At 57.3% G+C, this 19,845-nt stretch overlaps 2 protein-coding genes across 8 annotated transcripts in view; one reads left to right on the top strand and one right to left on the bottom strand.

The window, feature by feature from the left end:
- SYNRG (synergin gamma) overlaps positions 1 to 4,404 on the top strand; it is a 37,535-nt gene extending 33,131 nt beyond the window's left edge. For 6 of the 7 annotated variants that reach the window (XM_064394690.1, XM_064394688.1, XM_064394689.1 and 3 more), the window contains one exon: positions 752 to 4,404. In XM_064394690.1, the coding sequence (XP_064250760.1) occupies positions 752 to 883 (132 nt within the window). In that variant the 3' untranslated portion in view covers positions 884 to 4,404. The remainder of the gene's footprint in view (positions 1 to 751) is intronic. The other variant, XR_010349334.1, reaches the window with a different exon arrangement.
- A 979-nt stretch (positions 4,405 to 5,383) lies between these two features.
- DUSP14 (dual specificity phosphatase 14) lies at positions 5,384 to 18,198 on the bottom strand. Its single transcript, XM_064394697.1, has 3 exons — positions 18,041 to 18,198; positions 9,272 to 9,360; positions 5,384 to 7,972 (listed from the first exon to the last, which is right to left on the bottom strand). The coding sequence occupies exon 3, from the start codon at positions 7,858 to 7,860 to the stop codon at positions 7,264 to 7,266; it is 597 nt and encodes a 198-aa protein (XP_064250767.1). The 5' UTR covers positions 7,861 to 7,972; positions 9,272 to 9,360; positions 18,041 to 18,198; the 3' UTR covers positions 5,384 to 7,263.
- Between the last annotated feature and the right edge of the window lie 1,647 nt (positions 18,199 to 19,845).

Below are 19,845 nucleotides of genomic sequence, written 5' to 3' on the forward strand. Positions count from 1 at the left end.
GCCCTGTCTGTCTGCATGCCTGTGCCTTGTGCCCAGCTCTCTGGGCTTGTGCTCCTTCTGTGGTGTGGTAGAAAATCCCTGATTTCCTGAGTTTGTGCTGCCGGGGTGTCTCTAGCAAGAGAGGGGGGATTTCAGGGGCTTTGTGCTGGAAATATTGACTTTTGGCTTTGTGTAGCAGGCAGTGGCATTTTTAGAAATCTCTGCAGGAAATCCAGGGCGTGGAGAGCAGGGCTGGGATATTTTATTTTTTTTTTAAATAGGGAGCTGTGAGGCATTGGAAAATATCTCCTAGCAACAAACAGCGAGGTGGTTTCAGCCTGCTCATGGCTTCACACACTCACAGGCTCCTGTTGTAAAGCAGCTTCAATTAACAGGAGGAAGCAGATCAAATTCAACCTGGAATAACACTAATAGCAAGAATTGCACCTGCCTAACCCACAGCCAGGCTGGAGCCAGGGAAATAAATGCAGGAGCTGCCTGCTGGCAAGCAGGACAAGCTTCTCCTTTGGTAGGGAGATGGAGCAGGAGGTGCAGGGAGCAAGGTGAGTCAGCTGCCAGGGCCAGGCCAGGGCTCCTCCTGCAGGTGTAGCTTGGCCCAGGGGTGATGGCTGAAGGTTTTGTCCTCCTGCACTGAAATCAAATGGAGCTGATGGGGTGGAGTGCTCAGGGGAGAGTCCTGGGCTGTTCCCCACGCTGGGTTTGGAGCCTGCAGGGGATCAGACTGTCACACTTCTTTCAATTCTTCTTGCAGGCCTTTAATTCTGAGACAGACAACTTCAAGCTGGCATATGGAGGGCACCAGTACCATGCCAGCTGTGCCAACTTCTGGATCAACTGTGTGGAGCCCAAACCCCCAGGTCTGATCCTGCCAGACCTGCTCTGAGAGCAGCTGCACTGCAGCTGGAGCTCTGGGTCTCATCCTGCAGGACTTGGGTGACTGCTCTGTGCAGAGGCTGCAGCTGGGCCAGGGTTTGAAACCTTTGGGGCTGATTTTTGGTCCAAAAATCAATGGATTAAAGCCACTGTTCCAGATGGTGAAGAATTCATTTGTGATGGCCAAGGTTTCAGGAATAACTGGGTAATATGTAGTGTGGCAAAAAAAAAAAAGTGGATTTCAGTCTTTGTGAAGATGAAAACGTTATCCTGTGCAAAAGATGAAAATGTTATCCTGTAACCATGTCATAAACCTGTGCATGGGAGAGGCCAGCATGGAGCTTCCCAGAGAGCCTGGAATGCTGGGCTCATTTGCTTAGAAACAACCACTTCAATACTTGAAGTCTGTATTTGCAAGCAGATCTTTTCCTTAACGTTTTTGGGACGCAGACCTTGATGTTCTTTAAGTATTTGCTGCTGTGATAGCACAGCACATGAGTCACAGCAGCATCCAGGCAGAATGAATTACTGACTCAGAAGGAGAAGCTGGCTGTGTGTGCTTCCCCTGCTCTGTGGTGGAGGCTGTGCTGGATGCAGAACTGGTCAGTGCTGGCAGCTGAGCACTGCAAAACTGCTGCCATTTTTTCTGTGCTGTGTGGATTCTGTGGCAGCTGGAGTTTAAAACTCACAGTCTTTGTTGTAAATACAGATAAACTTCCCTGGATTTGTCCTGAGCTCCAGGCTGGGTTTTGTCTCTCCTGACCTTTTGGGAGCTGCAGCACTGCTGGGAGCTGGGCTCTGCTGAGGCAGCACATCTGCTGCTCTGGAGATTCTTTCCCTTTTTTGGCTGTGGAGATGCTGTTCCTGATGGGATGGGATGGGATGTGTGTGACTCCTGCAGCCTGCTGCTACCTGTAGCAACCTGTTCTGTGACTCAGAGCTGGCACAAGGTGGCCCCTGGCTGCTGCAGGGAGTGGGATTTAACACCCAGAGGGAATTAACCCTGGTGGTCTCAGCAAGCTGTGTGTGAAGCAGGCACTGTGTCCCTGCTGGTTTGTGCTTTTTAGGCGCCTCTCTGGGCAGGTTTGTGTCACAGACTCTCACTAAATGTTGCCTGTACGTCCAAAGTACCTGGTTCCTCCTTCAGAGCCAGTATGCAGAGGACAGTGCAGGCAGTGGAGTGCTGGTTGCAGGGTTTTAAACCTGGGGGAGCTTCATGGTGTTACAAGAGACACCCACGACCCTGCCTAGGGCTGCAGGGAGTGAGGTGGGCTGCAAATCCACAGGGCACAACTTCCTCCTTAATTCTTTGGCTTAGTCTCTCAGATCTGTTCCTTTCCTCCAGAGAGCTCAACAGCTTCTCCAAGTTAATCCTGCCCCCATTGCAAGTACCTGACACTGACCTGTGGTTATTTGCTGAAACAGAAATTACAATGAGGAAAACGATGCTTTGTATTTAAAAAACAAACAGGCTTAGTTATACGAAACTATTAATTAGCCCAAATGAAAGAATCTTGGCTCAGAGGTGTCTGGCTCCTTCCTTACACCAATTACAATAAATCTCCTTGCTGCCTCAAATTAGCTCATTCATGAAATCAAGCACCGTGTGCCTGCAGCTCCAGCTGATCCAGAGGCAGATTTCCCGTGCTCTGCTTCCCACATCCTGCCCAGCACTTACCAAAAAAAGCAGGGAAACAACTCCTTGCTTCTCTCCCTTTCATTTTTTGGGGCTCCAGCACCACAGCTTGTGCCCACAGCTCTTGTTTTGCAGCACAGAGAGGCTGCTGTGCCCCTCACCAGTGCTCCCACAGGAGTCTGGGGACAGGGAGCCACTGGCAGGTGTTCCCCAGTGCCTGGGAGAGGCTGGTGCTGAGGGAATGCTGTGCTGGGAAAAAGGATCTTACTGTCAGCCACCACAGCTCCCCAGCACTTTGCTAGAGAGGAATTTTCCCCCCTTAACTGAAAGAAAATGCCACAAATAAGAGGCCATGGTGTGAAATGTAAGGCACCAGCTGTATTGTCACAGGAGCATCTTCCAGGCTGGTTTTTCTGTGCCTGTCACCAGCTCAGCCCCTCTCTGGGCTGCAGCCAGCGTGTCTTTGGGCCCATAGAAAAAAAGGGAGCACAGGGGAGCTCTGCATGGAGATCCCTGGGTGGAGGCAGTGCCCAGGGAGGCTCAGCTCAGATCCCAGGCACTCCAATGACTCACTGGAGCATTCAGCATCCTCGGCTGTTGTTGCCAGCCAAAGCCCAGTGTCCTTCCAAGCTGTATCCAAGGTGACAGGATTGTCACAGCCCACCTTCCCCGCTGCCTTCCCTTTGCTTGGGTCCCATTTCAGACCTGTAACTCCTTTTCCTGCATGGATTCTCTCACTGGAAAAGACAATGATTTTTTTTTTTTTTGTTTTTGTTTTTTTTTAGCTAGATAAAAGGGGCTGCCTTGGCGTGACCTGTGGAAAGTGGGGTTTGTGTCTCTTTGTGTACACTGGCAGTCCTGAGCAATGATCTGCTCGGTTATTTCATGTATTTATGGCTTAACCCCCTTGTGTTCCTGGTGCTCCCCTGCCCTGGCAGCTTCCCCCTGGTGCTGGGGGCTGCTCCAGCCTCTGCCCTGCTCCTCCCTCCTGGGGTTTGGCTGAGCCCCTGCAGCCCCCGGAGGTCACTGTACCCTGGCATTGTCACTGTGCCCTGGCATTGTCACCCCCCGAGGTCACTGTACCCTGGCATTGTCACTGTGCCCTGGCATTGTCACCCCCCGAGGTCACTGTGCCCTGGCATTGTCACCTGTGCCCTGGCATTGTCACCCCTGCAGGTTCCTGTGCCCTGGCATTGTCACTGTGCCCTGGCATTGTCACCCCTGCAGGTCACTGTGCCCTGGCATTGTCACCTGTGCCCTGGCATTGTCACCCCTGCAGGTTCCTGTGCCCTGGCATTGTCACCCCTGCACTCTCCACTCTCCAGGACTTTTCCTGCCTGGCAGCAGCTCCTCCTGGCTGGCTGTGCTGGGAGCAGCTCCTGCCCTGAGCTCCCTGCAGGCTCCGGGCTGAGGTGAACTCAGCCCCAGGCTGAGCAGGAGCTCGTGGGCACCCAGGGAGTCCTGCCAGCTGAGCTGGGAATCATGCACTTGAAACAAAACCTGCCTTTCCAATAAAAGCTGCTATTGTACAGACTGCTGCTTTGGATTTGCTTTTGATTCTGCACCTGTGTTTAATTCCAGTTCTCAATGGTAAAATGGGAATGTCGTAATTTTATGAAGAAGAGCAATCAGAAGACTTCTCTTTCTATTGTGATTCTTCTCCTGCCCTCTGGGCAAATGTTATTTTTCTTCCAGAAGTGGTTTTGTGATTATTAGTTGGAGCTGTTTGGGTTTGTGCTGTGCTGGAGTTGCTGCTGATATTTTAAATCCAGTGAGAATAAGTGTTATTAATTGACTTTAGTACCTTGTTTACTCCCTTAATTCCTGCAATGATTTATAAATCCTGTGTTGAGATTCAAACCTGGTGTTCAATAAAAGGCTCGTTTCATATCTGACCAGCCTGGGAAGCTGAAATATTTATATCATAATGTGAGTGCATCCTGCTCTGTGCCTGGGATGGGGAAGGTGTCTCACCAAATGCTGAAAGATATAAAATATGTTTCAGACAATTTAGACGCCATTTGGAAAAGCCTGTGGGGAGCAGGAGAAGGGGTGTTCCCCTCAAAGCCAGTGGGTGTGCTCAGAGCAATCCAGGCTAAACCAGGGCTCTCTTCTTTGGTTTCTGTAGATTTAGAATGGAGAAAAACCTGGATTTTGAGGGGGAAAACATTTATGTAAAATGTTCTGCTGTAGTGAATACAAGAGGAGCTTTTGCAGTGAAATCCCCACAAGCACTAAGACTGTAATATAACCCTGAATGGGGATTTCAGGTGAATTCTTTGTTTCCTCTTGTGTTTTATTAGGTAATTTCACTTTTTATAGGTCTAACTTTGCCTTGTGTTTAAAGCCAGCCTTTAACATCAGCATCTCCCTCTCCCCTCAGTCCTCGGGCAGTGTGTGCATAAAATCCAAAGAATAATTCAAAGTGGAGAATTTTTAACCTTCCATTTTTTTATACCGGAAATGCTGCTAAACCCTACTTTGCCCATTTTTAGGTAAAGTTTAATTTTGTGAGCAGATTTCAGTTTTTAGCATTTTTTCCCCTTTAAAATGTCATGTGCTGGACCGTCTCCAAAGCAATGATTAATCTTGATTTTCACTCTCTAGTTCCTCACTTACCATTTCCCTGGCTGAAGCTGAACTCCTGATAAATTTGGGAGATGAGTCTCTGTGTCTGCCTGCCACTGGAACTGGGACCCAGCCATGGAACCTGAGCTGGGAGCAGCTGATGGCAAACCTCACCTTTATTTCACTGGGGCAAAACTCGTGGGGAAAAGCAGGAGAAATCCTCCAGCCACAACTGTTTAAAGGCACTGCTGGGCCTTGGGCTGCTGCTGGAGCTCCACTAGCACAGTTTGGAACAGGAAACCAACACATGTTCTGGTTTAATCTTTATTGATTTTTTTTTTACAAGTATAGAATCTCATTTAAATCAGACAGCGAGCGCAGCACTCTGCCTGCTCCTCCTCCAGAGGCAACAGAAACTCTGGTGCCTGCTCAGGGCTCCAGCCACACTCCAAGGCTCCGGCCCCTGCCCTGGAGCCACGGGAGGCTGCTCCAGGGAAGGGCTGGGCTGGAGCAGCTCCTGGCACTCTCCAGCAAGGCCAGGCCTCTGCCACCACCCTGGGCACAGAGAGGAGCAGCCCTGGGATGCAGCAGAACCTTGAGGACGGAATGGAGAGAGGCAGGAGTGGGCTAAGGCAGCTCTGAGGGGAGCTGGAGCTGAGCAGGGGGAGTGAGCCCTGCAGGGCTGGGCTGGCTCTGCTGGGATGCTGGCACACCCAGGCCACTGAGGAACCGGGGATTGAGCCTTCCTCGAGGGGATTCAGCCTTCCCCGAGGGGATTCAGCCTTCCCCGAGAGGATTCAGCCTTCCCTGAGGGGATTCAGCCTTCCTCCCCGAGGGGATTCAGCCTTCCTCCCCGAGGGGATTGAGCCCCCCGGGCTGGGCTGGCTCTGCTGGGATGCTGGCACACCCAGCCCACTGAGGAACCGGGCATTGAGCCTTCCTCGAGGGGATTCAGCCTTCCCCGAGGGGATTCAGCCTTCCCCGAGAGGATTCAGCCTTCCCTGAGGGGATTCAGCCTTCCCTGAGGGGATTCAGCCTTCCCCGAGGGGATTCAGCCTTCCCCGAGGGGATTCAGCCTTCCTCCCCGAGGGGATTCAGCCTTCCCCGAGGGGATTCAGCCTTCCTCCCCGGGGGATTCAACCTTCCCCGAGGGGATTCAGCCTTCCCTGAGGGGATTCAGCCTTCCCCGAGGGGATTCAGCCTTCCCCGAGGGGATTCAGCCTTCCCTGAGGGGATTCAGCCTTCCCCGAGGGGATTCAGCCTTCCTCCCCGAGGGGATTGAGCCCCCCGGGCTGGGCTGGCTCTGCTGGCATGCTGGCACACCCAGCCCAGCCCGGCCAGGGGCCATGCTCACATTCCTGAGCATCTCTTTGGCTGCCCAGCGGCTTCAACCCTCTCGCTTCTGGACAAGATCTGTCAACTTTCCACCCACAAAACACACCAGCATTTTCCAGCAGTTGAAGTGTATTCCAGGGCTATTGCCCCGGCATGGAATGAGTGAAAAAGGATCTTGTATTTATTTGATTTGAATTGCTCAATTTTTATTTTACTTGTGGCCGACACGGACTGATTCAATCTTTTTGTTTGTTTGTTTTTCCCTTTTTTCCCCCCTAACTTTGAATACGATTAAGAGCTGACTAAAGGTCTCAAACACTATATACTGAGAGTCACTATGAATGTTAAAGAAAACACCAGCACCACAGCCCCTGTATTCCTGCCTCCCTGGTGCTTGGAAAACCTGCTGCTGTGGGGCAGGGCCTCGCTAGTGCTGCTCCTGAGCCACTACAGGGTTTTGCAAGGAAGCAAACAAGCTATAACAAAATATCCAGGCTACTACTGCAGCACAAAGCGCTCTTGGGCCATCCACTCTGCCCGATGCCTCTTAGGCCCTTCCTCGAGGAGCTTAATAAACTGACTAAAAAAAGGAAAAAAGACGTAGGCTTTATGGAAGGAATAAACTTATAATGAGACCTGGTTTTGCTAAATCAGAGATGCAGATGGGAAATCCCCATAGAGAAAAATGCTTTGAAGGGAATCGTTGGCCTTGCAGGTTAGTGAGGTGAGAACTGAGGTTCTGCTGTATGGTAGAGAACCAAAGTTGGCTGTAGAAGGAGAAGGGAACATCTCCAGTCTGGTGGACTCGAAACAGCGCGTCCCTTCCGTCGTGCTCCCCCTCTGCAGTCCCATTAAATTCCCCAGTAAGGCATCAGGGGTCTCCTCTCTCTCTCGTAAACGTCTGGGATGATGCCATAGGGCGTCTGTACCATTTTAACCGTGGTCTTCCCAAAGAGCTTCCTCTCGTAGTCTATCAGCTGCCTCCAGAAGCCCACGTTGGGCCGGATCACGGGGCGCCGCGCCTTGACCCAGTTGTAGGCCTCGAAGAGGGAGACCTTGTGGTGCTTCATGAGGAAGGCGATGCAGAGCGTGGCGGAGCGGCTGACGCCGGCGGCGCAGTGCACCAGCGCCGCGCCGTGCTTCCGCGCCACGCTCTGGATCTTGTCGGCCACGCTGTCGAAGTACAGCGAGATGGGGGCGTTGGGCATGTCAGCCAAAGGCACTTTGACGTACTCAAACTGCGGCCAGTTGAAGTTGGGGATCTCGATGGTGGCGTTGATGATGCAGGTGATGCCCCGCGACAGCAGCAGGTGCCGGTTGGAGGCGACGCTGCCCCGGCTCAGGTACAGCGAGGGCGTGATCTGGGCGATGCCCCCCAGGGCACCTTCCGAGAGCATCCGCGGAGCCATCAGAGTTCTCGGCAGGGAGTTGTGGCTTCTGGAGGTCATGGAGGATCCTGGCACTCAGGCTTCCATCATGGGAAGAGAGCCAAGGGGATGTGCAGCCAAGGGAGGGATTGTCTGGCCTGGTGGCGGCAGGACAGCTCCCACTGCTCAGTCACTGCAAGACACAAGTGAGGCCACATGAGCGGGAGCTGTCCCTGACCTGTCTGTGCCAGGGAACAGGAAAGCCCAGCTCGCCCTGCTGAGGCCTGGCAAAGCTCCGTGGAGAATGTGGGGCTGGGCTCACAGTGCTCATTACTGCTGTCCCCCAGGCACTGCCTGGACAGATAGTAACAAAAAAAAAAAAATCTTCAGCCTAATTAGCTCCAATTACTGGCCAAGGGTTTACCTGTGGGCCTGGACAGGATCTCACCCAGAGCAGCACGTGGAGGATGAGCTACACCTTTTCCATGCCTAAACACAGCAGCTTCACAGCTGGCCACAGTTCAAAGACATGGTGAGGAACAGCAGATGCCAGCAATTTCCAGCACGCTGCCCTCTCCCCAGTGCCGCCCTTCTCCTTTTTAGGTGTAGGAAAGGCCCCGCCAAAGCACATAAACAGAGGAAAGTCGCTCATTAGGAAAGGCAGTGAGTCACGTCCAGCCCCATCAGTCATCAGCTCTCACGGAGGCAGGGCAAGTGTGGAAAGAGTGACCTGGTTATGTCAGAAGCTGGGAGGAAAACCCAAGAGCAGAGCTGGGACAGGGGAGGCTCTTGTCCTGCTGTAATGCCTGACTGATGCTTGGCAGAGGCTTGGGATTGCCTGTGAGAGCCACAAGGGCCTGGAGGGTCCCTGCTCTGACCCCCCTGCTCCTTCGGGCACCTCCAAAGCCAGGGCAAGGGGATGAGCCCTGCAGTATCAATAATTTGCCAGTCTGTGTGTTCTGTTTGGAGAAGGGCACAGGAAAGGCTCCAGTCTGTGCAGGCTGGGGAGTCCCTGCCCAGGTACCTCTGAGCCCACCCTGGTGGCACTGGCAGAGCTGAGGGGACTTGGGATGCTCAGAGCCTTGGGGAGAAGGATCTGTCCCTCCAGGATTCCTAATTATAAGAGGGTCCTTTAAAGGGCTGTGGCTTCCCCTGCCCTCATGTCATGCTCTGGGAAGCACCAGCAGGTCCCAGCAGTGGCTGGTGGTGCTGCCAGTGGATTTTTGGCTCTGTGGTACAGAAACTTAATGAGCATAACGTGGCCTCCTCCGTGGCTCTTCCCTACTTGAGCAGCTCCTGAAGCTGTGGACCTAAAGCTGTAAAAGTTCCTGCCCCAACAAGGTTTTTGCTGCAGCCACGAGTGCTCAGCTTCCACCCAGCTGGAGCAGCAAGGAAAGGTGTGGTTTTGTCAGAGGAATAAAGTTCTTTGGGCAGGGGAAATCCCTGCTCTCAGGCAGCTCTGACTGACAATGCAAAGGATTTGGGCACTTACCCTTGGTAACAAAGTCCTGCTCTAAGTCAGAGTGGCACCGTGGTGCTCCGGGCTGCTGGGACGGCTCACGGAGAGTGTCCAGTGCTGAGCTGGGGAGACAAAAGAGCATGGATTGTACTGGGATCTGTGCTGGACACTCATCAGGGGTGTCCAGGAACTGGGAGGGAGGACCACGGCTTCCCCACAGAGAGACTGAGGACTCAGGGTGGCACTTGCTGCCAAATGTCACCAATTCCTGCCAACACGGCACTCAAAATCACGGTGAGCCCAGAGGAATCTGAGGCTGCCACAGAAGTCATGGCTTAAAAATAATTAAGTCATTTAAGTAATTAATTTAGTCTAATGTCTTCTTTAGTATCCACCCAAGCCCAGACAGCTGGGGCAGGTCTGTGTCCTTCTGGTGGTGCCCAAGCCCCCCACTGGGGACCCCCTGTTCCCCATTCCTGCGATGGGAAGGGGCAGAGCTGATGCCAGAGGCACAGCACCGTGCTCCCAAAAGCTGAGGATGGGGCCAACATCCCCTTCCTTTCCCAGACCCCCTCAGAGTGGAGGTGAATCACCTGGGAAACGCTGCTGGATGAGAGCAGTGCTGTCCCAAACCAGCTCTGAGCAAGGCAGAGCCTCCAGCTGCTCCCGGGGGAGCTGGAGCGGTTTGGGAAGGGCTCTGCTGCTTTCCATAAAGTGGTTCCTGTTAGCAGGCAGGAACTTATCTGGGGATTTGCATGTGACAGGCTGGGCTGGCTCTGCAAACTGGGGCTGCTGTGCCAGTGGCAAACACCTGCTCATCCCATGCCACCCCATTATCCCATCCCATCCCATCCCAGGTGGCTCCAAGCCCCATCCAGCCTGTCCCTGGACACCTCCAGGGACCCAGGGGCAGCCACATCTGCTCCATCCAGCCTGTAACATCCCAGGTACACACAAAGCATCCCTGGGGCTCAGCTCCCCCTGAACCAGAGCAGCTCTCAGCCAGAAGGAGGGAGTACTTCGAGGAGAATCTCATGGCTGCAGCGAGGGATAAGGCTGCTGTGCCCACAGCCCAGGTCCCCCCGGTGCAGAGGAGCTGGCTGGGATGGCACCAGCTGCCTCAGGCATGTGACAGAGCCACGCTGCTGCCCACACACACCGGGCTCGGCAGCTGCTGGGAGCTGAGAATGGAAGGGGCTCTGCCTGGGCTGGCTCCAGCTCCAGCTCCTGCAGGTGTGAGCCTTCCTCTGTGCCCAGGGCTGCAGCCCTGCATCCCTCCTGCCCGGCCCCAAGTGCCCTGGTTTGCCCCCGTAGGAGTCCCAGGTGTGAGCCTTCCTCCATCCCCAGCCCTGCATCCCTCCTGCCCAGCCCAAAGCACCCTGGTCTGCTCCCATGGGAGTCCCCCTGCCTTTCCCCCCCCTTATCCCACTGCATCCTGCTGTAATCCAACACTGTTGCTCCTCACACAGCCATTCCCCTCATTGTGCTGGGGCAGAGAAAGAGAAAAGGAATGAAAAGCCTCTTCCCAGCCGTTGCTGAGAGCAGGAAAAAAAAGGAGAAAATCGCTGAAGATGGAACAAAGCACTCACACAGCCCGGCGTGGCTGTGCCTGTGATGGCACAGGAGGCTCCTGGCAGGGCACAGGGAGGGGCACCGGTGCCCCTTCAGCCTCTGCATGCCAGGAACAGCCAGGGAGCACCAGCTCATGGAAATAAAACCCCACCTCTTGTCCCCCTGCTCCTTGGCTGGGGTTTCTGAGTGCTGGCATGGGCTGGGGAGCCACAGCAGCCCAGAGCTGGTGCCCCGGGGTGCTGGGGCCTGTCCAAGGGCTGCACCCAGAGCTGTCCCCAAAGCAGCACTGGAAGTGCCCTCCAAAGGAGCTGGGTGTCACTGGGCTTTCCTGCAAAGGCCTGACATCCCCGGGGGTGCAGATGGTCCTTCAGGAGAACAGTGGGCTGGCAGCATCCAGGTGTTCCTGCCATCACATCCTCCTTTCCTGGGCTGACTCCAGTTAATGAATTAATTAATCTTGCAGCAGCCCTGACCACAGGAGATCCCTTTCCACACTGTGCCTTGGTCTTGCCCACGTGCAGATCCCAGACAGTGCCCAGAGGGAGGGCTGGGACCCTGGGGTGGCAGGGGACCCTGGGGTGGCAGGGGCAGGACTGCAGCAGCCTCCTCCCTCCCCGGCAGACTGGTGGGTTCTGCCATTTCCCTCCTCTGCATAATCAGGGGTGGGGGAAGCCAGTGGCTAATTACAGCCTGGAGAACACTCTGCTCTTCAAAGCCTCCAGGTCCTTTCCCAGAGCTCCTGGCCAGCACCATCCTCAGGTTTATGGCGAGGGGACACTTCTGCAGCCCCATCCAGCCTGGATCTCATCCTGCACCCACCAGCTCTGCAGCTCTCAGGTCTCCTGCTGCACCTCCAGGCTGAGCTTCGTGCTCCCAGGTCTCAGGAGGAGGGGCAGATCCCTGTAGCTGCTCCCATGGAAGGCTGGCTGTATCCCACCTGGGCTGGATCCCCTGGCCCCAGAGCAGCTCCTTTCCAGGTAAGAGGATTTCCAAAGCAATGCAGCAATCCTGATGCTTGGTGTTTTGGTGGTGCAGCCCCTTGGAAAGGTTGCTGCTGGCAATGCTCGTGGCTCTGCTCTTCCAAATCTTGCAACAGCTGGAGTTTGTTTCTCTTGCTTTCATTCCTGGGAACTCAGTCCTGTTAACAAAGGCTGAAATTCCCACGGGAAAGCATTGCTGGTTCCTGGACCTCCTGAGAAAGACTTGAAAACACCTCTGGAAGCTCAAATGACAAACAGGGTGAGTTTGTGAGTTGAGTGCTGTGATCTCCAGGACAGGAAGGAGAACTGGTTGGGCTCTAGACAATGAGTTGGCAAGTCTGAGCTTCTGCCTTCTTATTCTGGTGCTGCCGGGCGGTTTGCTCTGATTTTTAAGGGTTTTTTTGTTTGTTTGTTTTTTAACGCAGCTCCTCTGTCTTGAGAGCTGAGGCTGTGGCTCGTCCCTGGGGCACTTGAGTTTCTGTTGGGCTGTGTGGCAGGAACACAACCATGGGGCTGGCACCTGCCAGGTGAGAGCTCCCCCAGGCCTCTCCCCCTCTGGAGCTGGGGTTTAGTGCAGGGTGGGCCCTGCTCTGCCCAAGGAACAGACACTGAAGGCCCTGGTTTAATTCCCAGATCATCATCTGGGATTTGAAGCAGGTTTGTGGGCTGGGTGTGCAAAATGTCAGTACTGAGGCAAGGCTTCTCCCCACTCCCAGGAGAGGAAAAGTTATTCATTTTGGAGATGACAAATGCTCTCTAATCCTGCAGTAAAGAGAAGAGTCAATATCGCAGGCGCTGAATGAACGAGCCTGCTCAGGGCTCTTCCCAGCCAGGCTGAACAGCAAATTGCTTCAGAAATGGTCCTGGAGAGTGGCATTTCAAATAAATTTCAGCAGACAGCACAAACTGCAGCCATTCTGGGGTCAGGGCTTGCTTGTGCTGAGTCCAAGGGAGCCCAAAGCAGAGCTGGGAGGGGAGAGAACGAGTGGGAGCCGCCGGCTCCTCTTCCCAGCCCTTGGCTCTGCTCTCCTGCCTTTGGTTGTGCTGCTGGAGCCATTACAGGCTCCTCTCGTGTGGGTCAGGGCCATCAGCACATCCTCACCATCAAAGGTCGAGTGGCTCAGGTTTGGAATGGGAGAGAAGGAAGGGGAGCAGGCGGGGTGATCTGGGCTGAGACAGAGGATGCTGCCACCAACCCCCGAGTGATTCTGCTGGCAGCCTGGGCCGGCCTCTCGAGCAGGATGGGAGCTGTCAGATGTTAAATCAAGATAATAATCTGTCTGCCCGGAGCTCTGAGCAGGCCTGGCTGCTTGTGCAGCTCCCAGCACAGCTGGGGCCCCGCGCTTGCCAGAACACACCAGTAACTTCCCAGAGGATCCACAAAAAGGGGAATCGTGCCCAAAACGCACAACAAGACACCCTGCAACCAGTCCGGGCTCTCCTGGGAAGCTGAACAACCCCAGAGCAAGCAGGTTAGTCTGCAAGCACAGAGTCCTGCCTGCTCCCAGAGCCAGGGCAGCTCCCGGGCTGCAGGGCTGGCATCCCCCAGGAGCCTGTGCCAGCCTGCTGCCTTCAGAGGGGTGACAGCTGGCACTCCTGGGCCCCTCCTGCACCAGCAGGGTGAGGCCAGGGCTTGGCATGGCTCACCCACTGCCTCCTGCCTCTGCTGAGGATGAGCCCAGGGCTTGGCATGGCTCACCCACTGCCTCCTGCCTCTGCTGAGGATGAGCCCAGGGCTTGGCATGGCTCACCCACTGCCTCCTGCCTCTGCTGAGGGTGAGCCACCCTCGCTCCACAGGCAGGCTCTGCTCCCACATGGCAGCACCGAGGCTCGGGCTGGCACCAGGCTCAGGGGTGGTGACTCTAACCCAGCTGAGCAGTGCCCGAGTGCTCTGCCAGCCAAAACCACTCCCTGACTGCCAGGGACTGCTGACTTCCCAGCAGGAAGAATGGGCGGTGAGGTTTTTGCAAGGGCTCATCTGAGGATGCCACGGGCAGGGTCCCAAGCTGCCAGGCAGGGCAGCCTCTGGATTCCCACTGCCACCAACTCCTGTGACAGCGGCGCTGCCCACGGCCACGCTGTGATCCCTGCCATGCAGCCGCCCCCTTCCACAGCAGGAACAGGCACTGCTGCCTCTCCAGCTGGCAGCTGGATCCTGCCAGCTGCCAGCCAAACCTCTGGCCACAGGGAGAGCTGCTGGCCGCAGGGACGGAGCGAGCCGGGCAGCGGGCACAACCTGGGGCACGCTGGTATTTATAAATCCTTGCTCTGCTCTGAGGACAAGCCTCCCTCGGCAAGCAGCGAGGGATTGGATGCAAGAAAAACAAACCATCTTTCTTTTAAACGCCACGTCTGTGCTTTCAGAGCCACGGGCTCTGTGTGCTGCTCGCTGGGAGAGCGCAGCGGGGCCACGGGGCTCCCCCAGCACGGAGGCCACCTGCATCCTGCCTAAAAACTCCTGGGAGGCACGTGAAATGCTTTAAAATCCACAACTAAGCTGTGAGGAGGCACCAAGGGATCCGCCAGTTGCGTGCAGCGTCGGTTCCTGAGCACTGAGGGCTGTTTTCCAGCCCCGAGTGGCGATACCGCCTCTTCTGGAGCACCACGGATTATTCCAGCGCCAGCTGATGGCATCTGGATTGCAGGTGGAGTTTAAGAAAGCTCCATCCCCTGCTGCCTGTGTCCAAGAGTGACCCCGGGGAGGTGGATGGAGAGCAGGGGGCACGTTCAGGGAGCAGACCCACGCCTGGCTCTGGCTCCCGGGGTGCTGCAAGATGGAGCCTTGTTTTTTCCGGAGCCGTGCCCTGCGCAGTCACAGCTGACAGGAGGGACACAATCTCTTCCCTGTTAGCAGAACAAAACGCAGGCACCCGGTGTGTTTGCTCGTGTGTGACCCTGCCGGGCCCAGGGCTGTGCCTGCTGCTCGTGGGGCTCTGCCCCAGCCCACCCCAGAGCCCATGAAATCGAAGGCAGCTGCGAATTCGCTGCGACGTGTCCTGGAAACGGTCCGGTGCCTCCGTGCTGGCCTCACCCCGGCCTTTGCCAGGGGCAGTGCCAACTGCTGCGTGCTCTCAGCCGCCTGGCTTCCCTGGGGGGCTCAAAGCTGGCACCCCGATGAACCTGATGGTGGCACATTCCCCTCTGGAAGCACTCCCAGTGGGCAGGGGCTGCCCACGCCTTGCCCACGCTGCCCGAGGCCGGGCAGGGCAGGGGGGCACGGCTGGGAGCAGAGGGATGTGCCCGCAGCAGCTGTGAGGAATGAGGTCAGCTCTGAGCACATCCGTGGGGTTGTGTCGGGTGACAGGCAGAGAGGCCCCTTTTAATCAGTTTGGGGGAGATGGAGTTGATTTACCCGGGGGCTTCCTCCCCCGTGAGCAGCGTGGGGCAGCGCCCCTCGGCTCCCTGGAGGAGCTCCAGGCTGGGGGGAATCCTCTTTTCCAGGGATGCTGTGCAAATTCACATTTCCTGCATGAAGGACTCCTGCCCTGAAGGGAGGGACCTGCAGACTCCCCCACACTGCAGGGTGGGATGGTGAAAATAAATGAGAATTTATTTTCACCACTGGGAATCCTGACCCATCTGGCCTAGAGGTGACTGTGGCAGCACCTGTTGATCCTTCCTGCTGGGAACCCCAAACCTGGCTGATTATGATAATTTTATCCTATTTTTAAAGCAGGGGAGTAGCTGTGTGAGCTGAGCCCACGCACTGCCTGCACCGCAGGTGCCCCGGGAAGGGTGGGCAGTGCCTTTGCCTCCCAGTTCCTGGCTTTGTTCCCAAGCATCCAGGGAGCTGGGGCTCCTCTTCAGAGATCCCTCAGCTATTTCCAAATGCCAGAGCCCTCTCTGCACGTCATGGCTGCTCAGAGTGCCCTTTCTGAAGCGATAAATGGGCGTGTGTGTGCTGTGCACCTGGAGAGGAGGGGCTGGGAGAAGCTCCCGTGCCTGGTTTGAGGTGTTACCCCTCCCTTCCAGGGAAAACCACCCTGGAAGGAAAGTCCTGCAGCGGTGGCAGGAAGCCTGGAAGGCTTCTCTGAGAACAGCCTGTAGGAGATGGCTCTGGTGGGTCAGCACATGGTGCTCCCAGGCCCCACGGTCCTGCCCAGGTGCCTTTCCCCCACTCCTCATTCCCAGCCTTTTCCTGCATGCCCAGGCGTGCAGGTGGCTGGTTCCGTGGGACAAAGCTGGTTCTGGCTCCCAGAGCAGAGACCTGACACTTTTTTGTGGTGGCTCTGCATCCCTTCCCTCCCTCCCATGGAGCCTGGCTCAGGCAGATTTCCCCCCACACACACCCTGTACGTTTCTAGCACTGGAGCAGCAAGAGCTCTCTGGCTTTCCAGCTCCGAGATTCCAGCTGGGATCAGGTATTGAACTAAGCCATGCAAATTTCCATCTTGCCCTGGCCAACGAGGAAGCAGTGCCAGAGCCCAGAGCAGACCCCGCAGCGAGGGCTCGGATGAAATCCCCGGGATTTCACCTCTGTTCCTGGAGGAACCGGGATGTCTGTGTCCCTGTCCAGGACCCAGGCGAGCCCTCGGGGGCAGGAAGGACAGGCAGAGCTGCACGTTCACACCTTCCAGGCACAAACTGATTAAAACCTGCTGCATTACTGCTCCCCTGACGTTCACCAGGGTCACGTCAGCCAAGTCGTGGCATCAGATCTCTCTGCCAGCGGGGAGCAGCACGTGTCCCCCAAATTAGGGATCCTTCCTTCTCATTCCTTGGGAACCAGAGTGCCACAGAGCTCGTCCCAGCCACCGGGAACACAGCAAACACCAAGGTTTACAGCGAGGCCTGGGGGAGGAATCCTCTCCCTGCCAGAGAAGGGCAGCTGAGCCGGTGTATCAGAAGGGAAAACAGTGTTTTGCCAGTGCTAATCCTCCACCATTCCTGAGGCAGGGGCATTAGGGATAAACTGAACTTGCAACATGATATTAAGGCATCTGCCAACACTCAAACCTCCAGAATAAAAGGCTCATTTGCTGCCCAGTCGAACAGGTTATAACCCTGCCCCATCTCCCCACAGCCAAATGCCACTCATTGATTACCGGTGTTGCTCAAAGCAGCTGCTCCGGAGCTGAGTCAAGGGCCGTGCATGCAGCCGGGCTGGGTGTGAGGCCGGGCTGCTGCAGGCACCCGGGGGGCCTGGGGACACCGGGGTGCCCTGGGAGCCGGGGGTGTGGAGGGCAGGAGCCAGGGATGGGAGCCAGGGCAGGAGCCAGGGATGGGAGTGAGGGATGGGAGCCAGGGCAGGAGCCAGGGATGGCAACGAGGGCAGGAGTGCAAGGGCAGGAGCCAGGGATGGGAGAGAGGGCAGGAGCAAGGGCAGGAGCCAGGGATGGATGACCAGAGCAGGAGTGCAAGGGCAGGATCTAGGGATGGGAGAGAGGGCAGGAGCCAGGGATGGGAGCTCCACTCCAGCAGGCTGATGGGCAGGAGCCGAGCCAGGGATGGATGACCAGAGCAGGAGTACAAGGGCAGGAGCCAGGGATGGAAGAGAGGGCAGGAGCAAGGGCAGGAGCCAGGGATGGATGACCAGAGCAGGAGTGCAAGGGCAGGATCTAGGGATGGGAGAGAGGGCAGGATCTAGGGATGGGAGCGAGGGCAGGATCTAGGGATGGGAGAGAGGGCAGGATCTAGGGATGGGAGCTCCACTCCAGCAGGCTGATGGGCAGGAGCCAGGGATGGGAGTGAGAGCAGGAGTACAAGAGCAGGATCCAGGGATGGGAGCGAGGGCAGGAGCCAGGGATGGGAGCCAGGGATGGGTGCCCACAGCAGGGTGCAAGGGCAGGATCCAGGGATGCTGCTGAGCCGGGGGTGCAGGGCAGCAGCCAGCGGCGGGTGCGGAGCCAGCACGCAGGGATGGAGCCCTGCTACAGCACCGCCCGTGCTGGGGCTGGCTCCACGTCGAGCAGCCCCCGGAGCCGTGCCCGCGGCTGCTCCGGCGCCGCTCGGAGGTGCCGCCCGCTGTCCCGCCGGGCTCAGCCGCGCTCGGAGCAGCGCGCAGCGCGTTCTGTACCGCGTCCCGCTCCGTGGGGCACCCCGGCCGCCCCGTCCCGCCCCAGCGGGGCCGCTGTCCCACGGCACAGCCCCGGATCGGAGCCTCCCCGCGCCCCGTCCCGCCCGCCGGGGGCCCCTCCGGAGGCACCGTGAGCGAGCGGGGCGGGCTGGGGACAGCGAACACAGCGGGGAACGGCGGGGCCCCGCAGCCCGAGCGCCCCGCTCCCCCCGCCCGGCCCTGCCCGGCCCTACCATGGCTCCCGGGCGGCGGCTCCGCGCTCCCTCGCGGCCGTGGCGGCGGCGGGCCGGGACTTTTATCGTGCTCGGCCGGCTCCGTCTCGGCGGTGCCACCTGACCGCGGCTGCCGGGGCCGCCCCCGCCCGCAGAGCCGCCGTTACCAGGCTACGGGGGGCGGCCCGGCCCGGCCCCCGGGCGGGGGCTCCGGGAGACCGGCCCCGCTTAAAGGCGCCGGGCCCGCGCGGCCTGGGGAGCGGGGGCCGCTGTGGGCACAGCGCGGCCCTGTGGGGACGGGAACCGGGAATCCCGGTGGGACATGACGGGGTCCCTGTGGGGAAGGGGACAGCTGAGTGTCACTGTGGAGAATACACGGAGTCCCTGTGGGGATGGGGACAGCTGAGTGTCACTGTGGGGGAAACATGGGGTCCCTGTGGGGAAGGGGACAGCTGAGTGTCACTGTGGGGGAAACACGGGGTCCCTGTGGGGACAGGAACAGCTGAGTGTCACTGTGGGGGAAACACGGGATCCCTGTGGGGAAGGGGACAGCTGAGTGTCACTGTGGGAAAACACGGAGTCAGTGTGGGGAAGGGGACAGCTGAGTGTCACTGTGGGGAATACACGGAGTCACTGTGGGGAAAGGGACAGCTGAGTGTCACTGTGGGGATGGAGGCATTGGGAATCCCAGTGGGGACATGACAGGATCACTGTAGGGATGGAGACAGTGGGGATCCCAGTGAGGACACCATGGAGTCACTGTGGGGATGGGATGTGTTGAAGTCACTGAAGGGACATGGCAGGGAGAGGTGGTCACTGTGGGCACAGGGTCCCAGTGAGGATGGGACAGCGTGTGGAGATGTGGCAGGGCCCAGGACATCCCTTGTTAGGGACGGGACATGCCGTGTCTCTGTGGCAACCCTGCCAGTGTGTGTGGGGACAAGGTGGGGTTCATTTGGGGATGGGGACATGCCAGAGCCCCACAGCTTGATGGGTGCTCATTGGGGATGGGTCCAGCCCTGAAAAAGAGAGAGGAACCTGGTTTTTGGGACTCAGGACATCCCAAGCCACAGCTCCTCTCCACCCTGGGAGCACAGTGAAGGAATGTCAGATGGTTCTGAGGCTCCCAGGGCTTCTTGTGGCACCCTCCTGGGGCTGGACCCTGGCCCAGGGCAGGGTGGGCTCAGGTGGAGAGCTGGCACGGGCTGGGATCCCCAAGGAGGGATGGGGACACCCAAGGAGGGATGGGGATCCCCAAGGAGGGATGCCATGGGTTAGGGGATCCACACAGCAAAGGGGACAGAGAGTTTTTCTTCGGCTGCAAACTGTGGGATTGAGGTGAGGGCTCTGCTGCCACCGCCTCCCCACCATGGCAGGGATGGGACAAGGCTGGCACTGGCAGAGGAGGAGGAGGAGGAGGTGGAGGAGGAGGAGGAGGGCAGCCTCTGCCTTAACCCCGCGGCTGCTGGAGCGAAGCGTGGCCACCCCAGCCCGCTTTTGTTCGCTTTCTGGTTTTGTTGTCGCACGCTCCGACTGAAATAGCCCAAATCCCTCATAGGAAGCTTCCCCCAGCCCGAGCCCTCGGCTGGTATCTCGCTCGGGCAGGTTTCATGACTCAGCAGCCCAGATGGAGCCGTCCCTCACAGCCCTCAGCTCCAAATCTGTTTATTGCTCCAGAGGCTGTTTTTCCAAGAACCTCGCTGCTTTATAGCAGCCAGAGCTCTCCCTTAAAACCCTGCCTCTCCAGCGAGGGCTCGCGTCACACTCCGCGCGGAGGTGGGCGAGGAACAAAAATAGACAAATTAAGAAAACCTCAAAAGGCCAAA

Source organism: Passer domesticus, chromosome 19, assembly GCF_036417665.1.
Source record: "Passer domesticus isolate bPasDom1 chromosome 19, bPasDom1.hap1, whole genome shotgun sequence".
In the NCBI taxonomy this organism is placed as follows: domain Eukaryota; kingdom Metazoa; phylum Chordata; class Aves; order Passeriformes; family Passeridae; genus Passer; species Passer domesticus.

Coding starts and splice junctions, on each gene's coding strand:
- DUSP14 (XM_064394697.1), bottom strand. CDS start 7,860: ATGACCTCCAGAAGCCACAACTCCCTGCCGAGAACTCTGATGGCTCCG.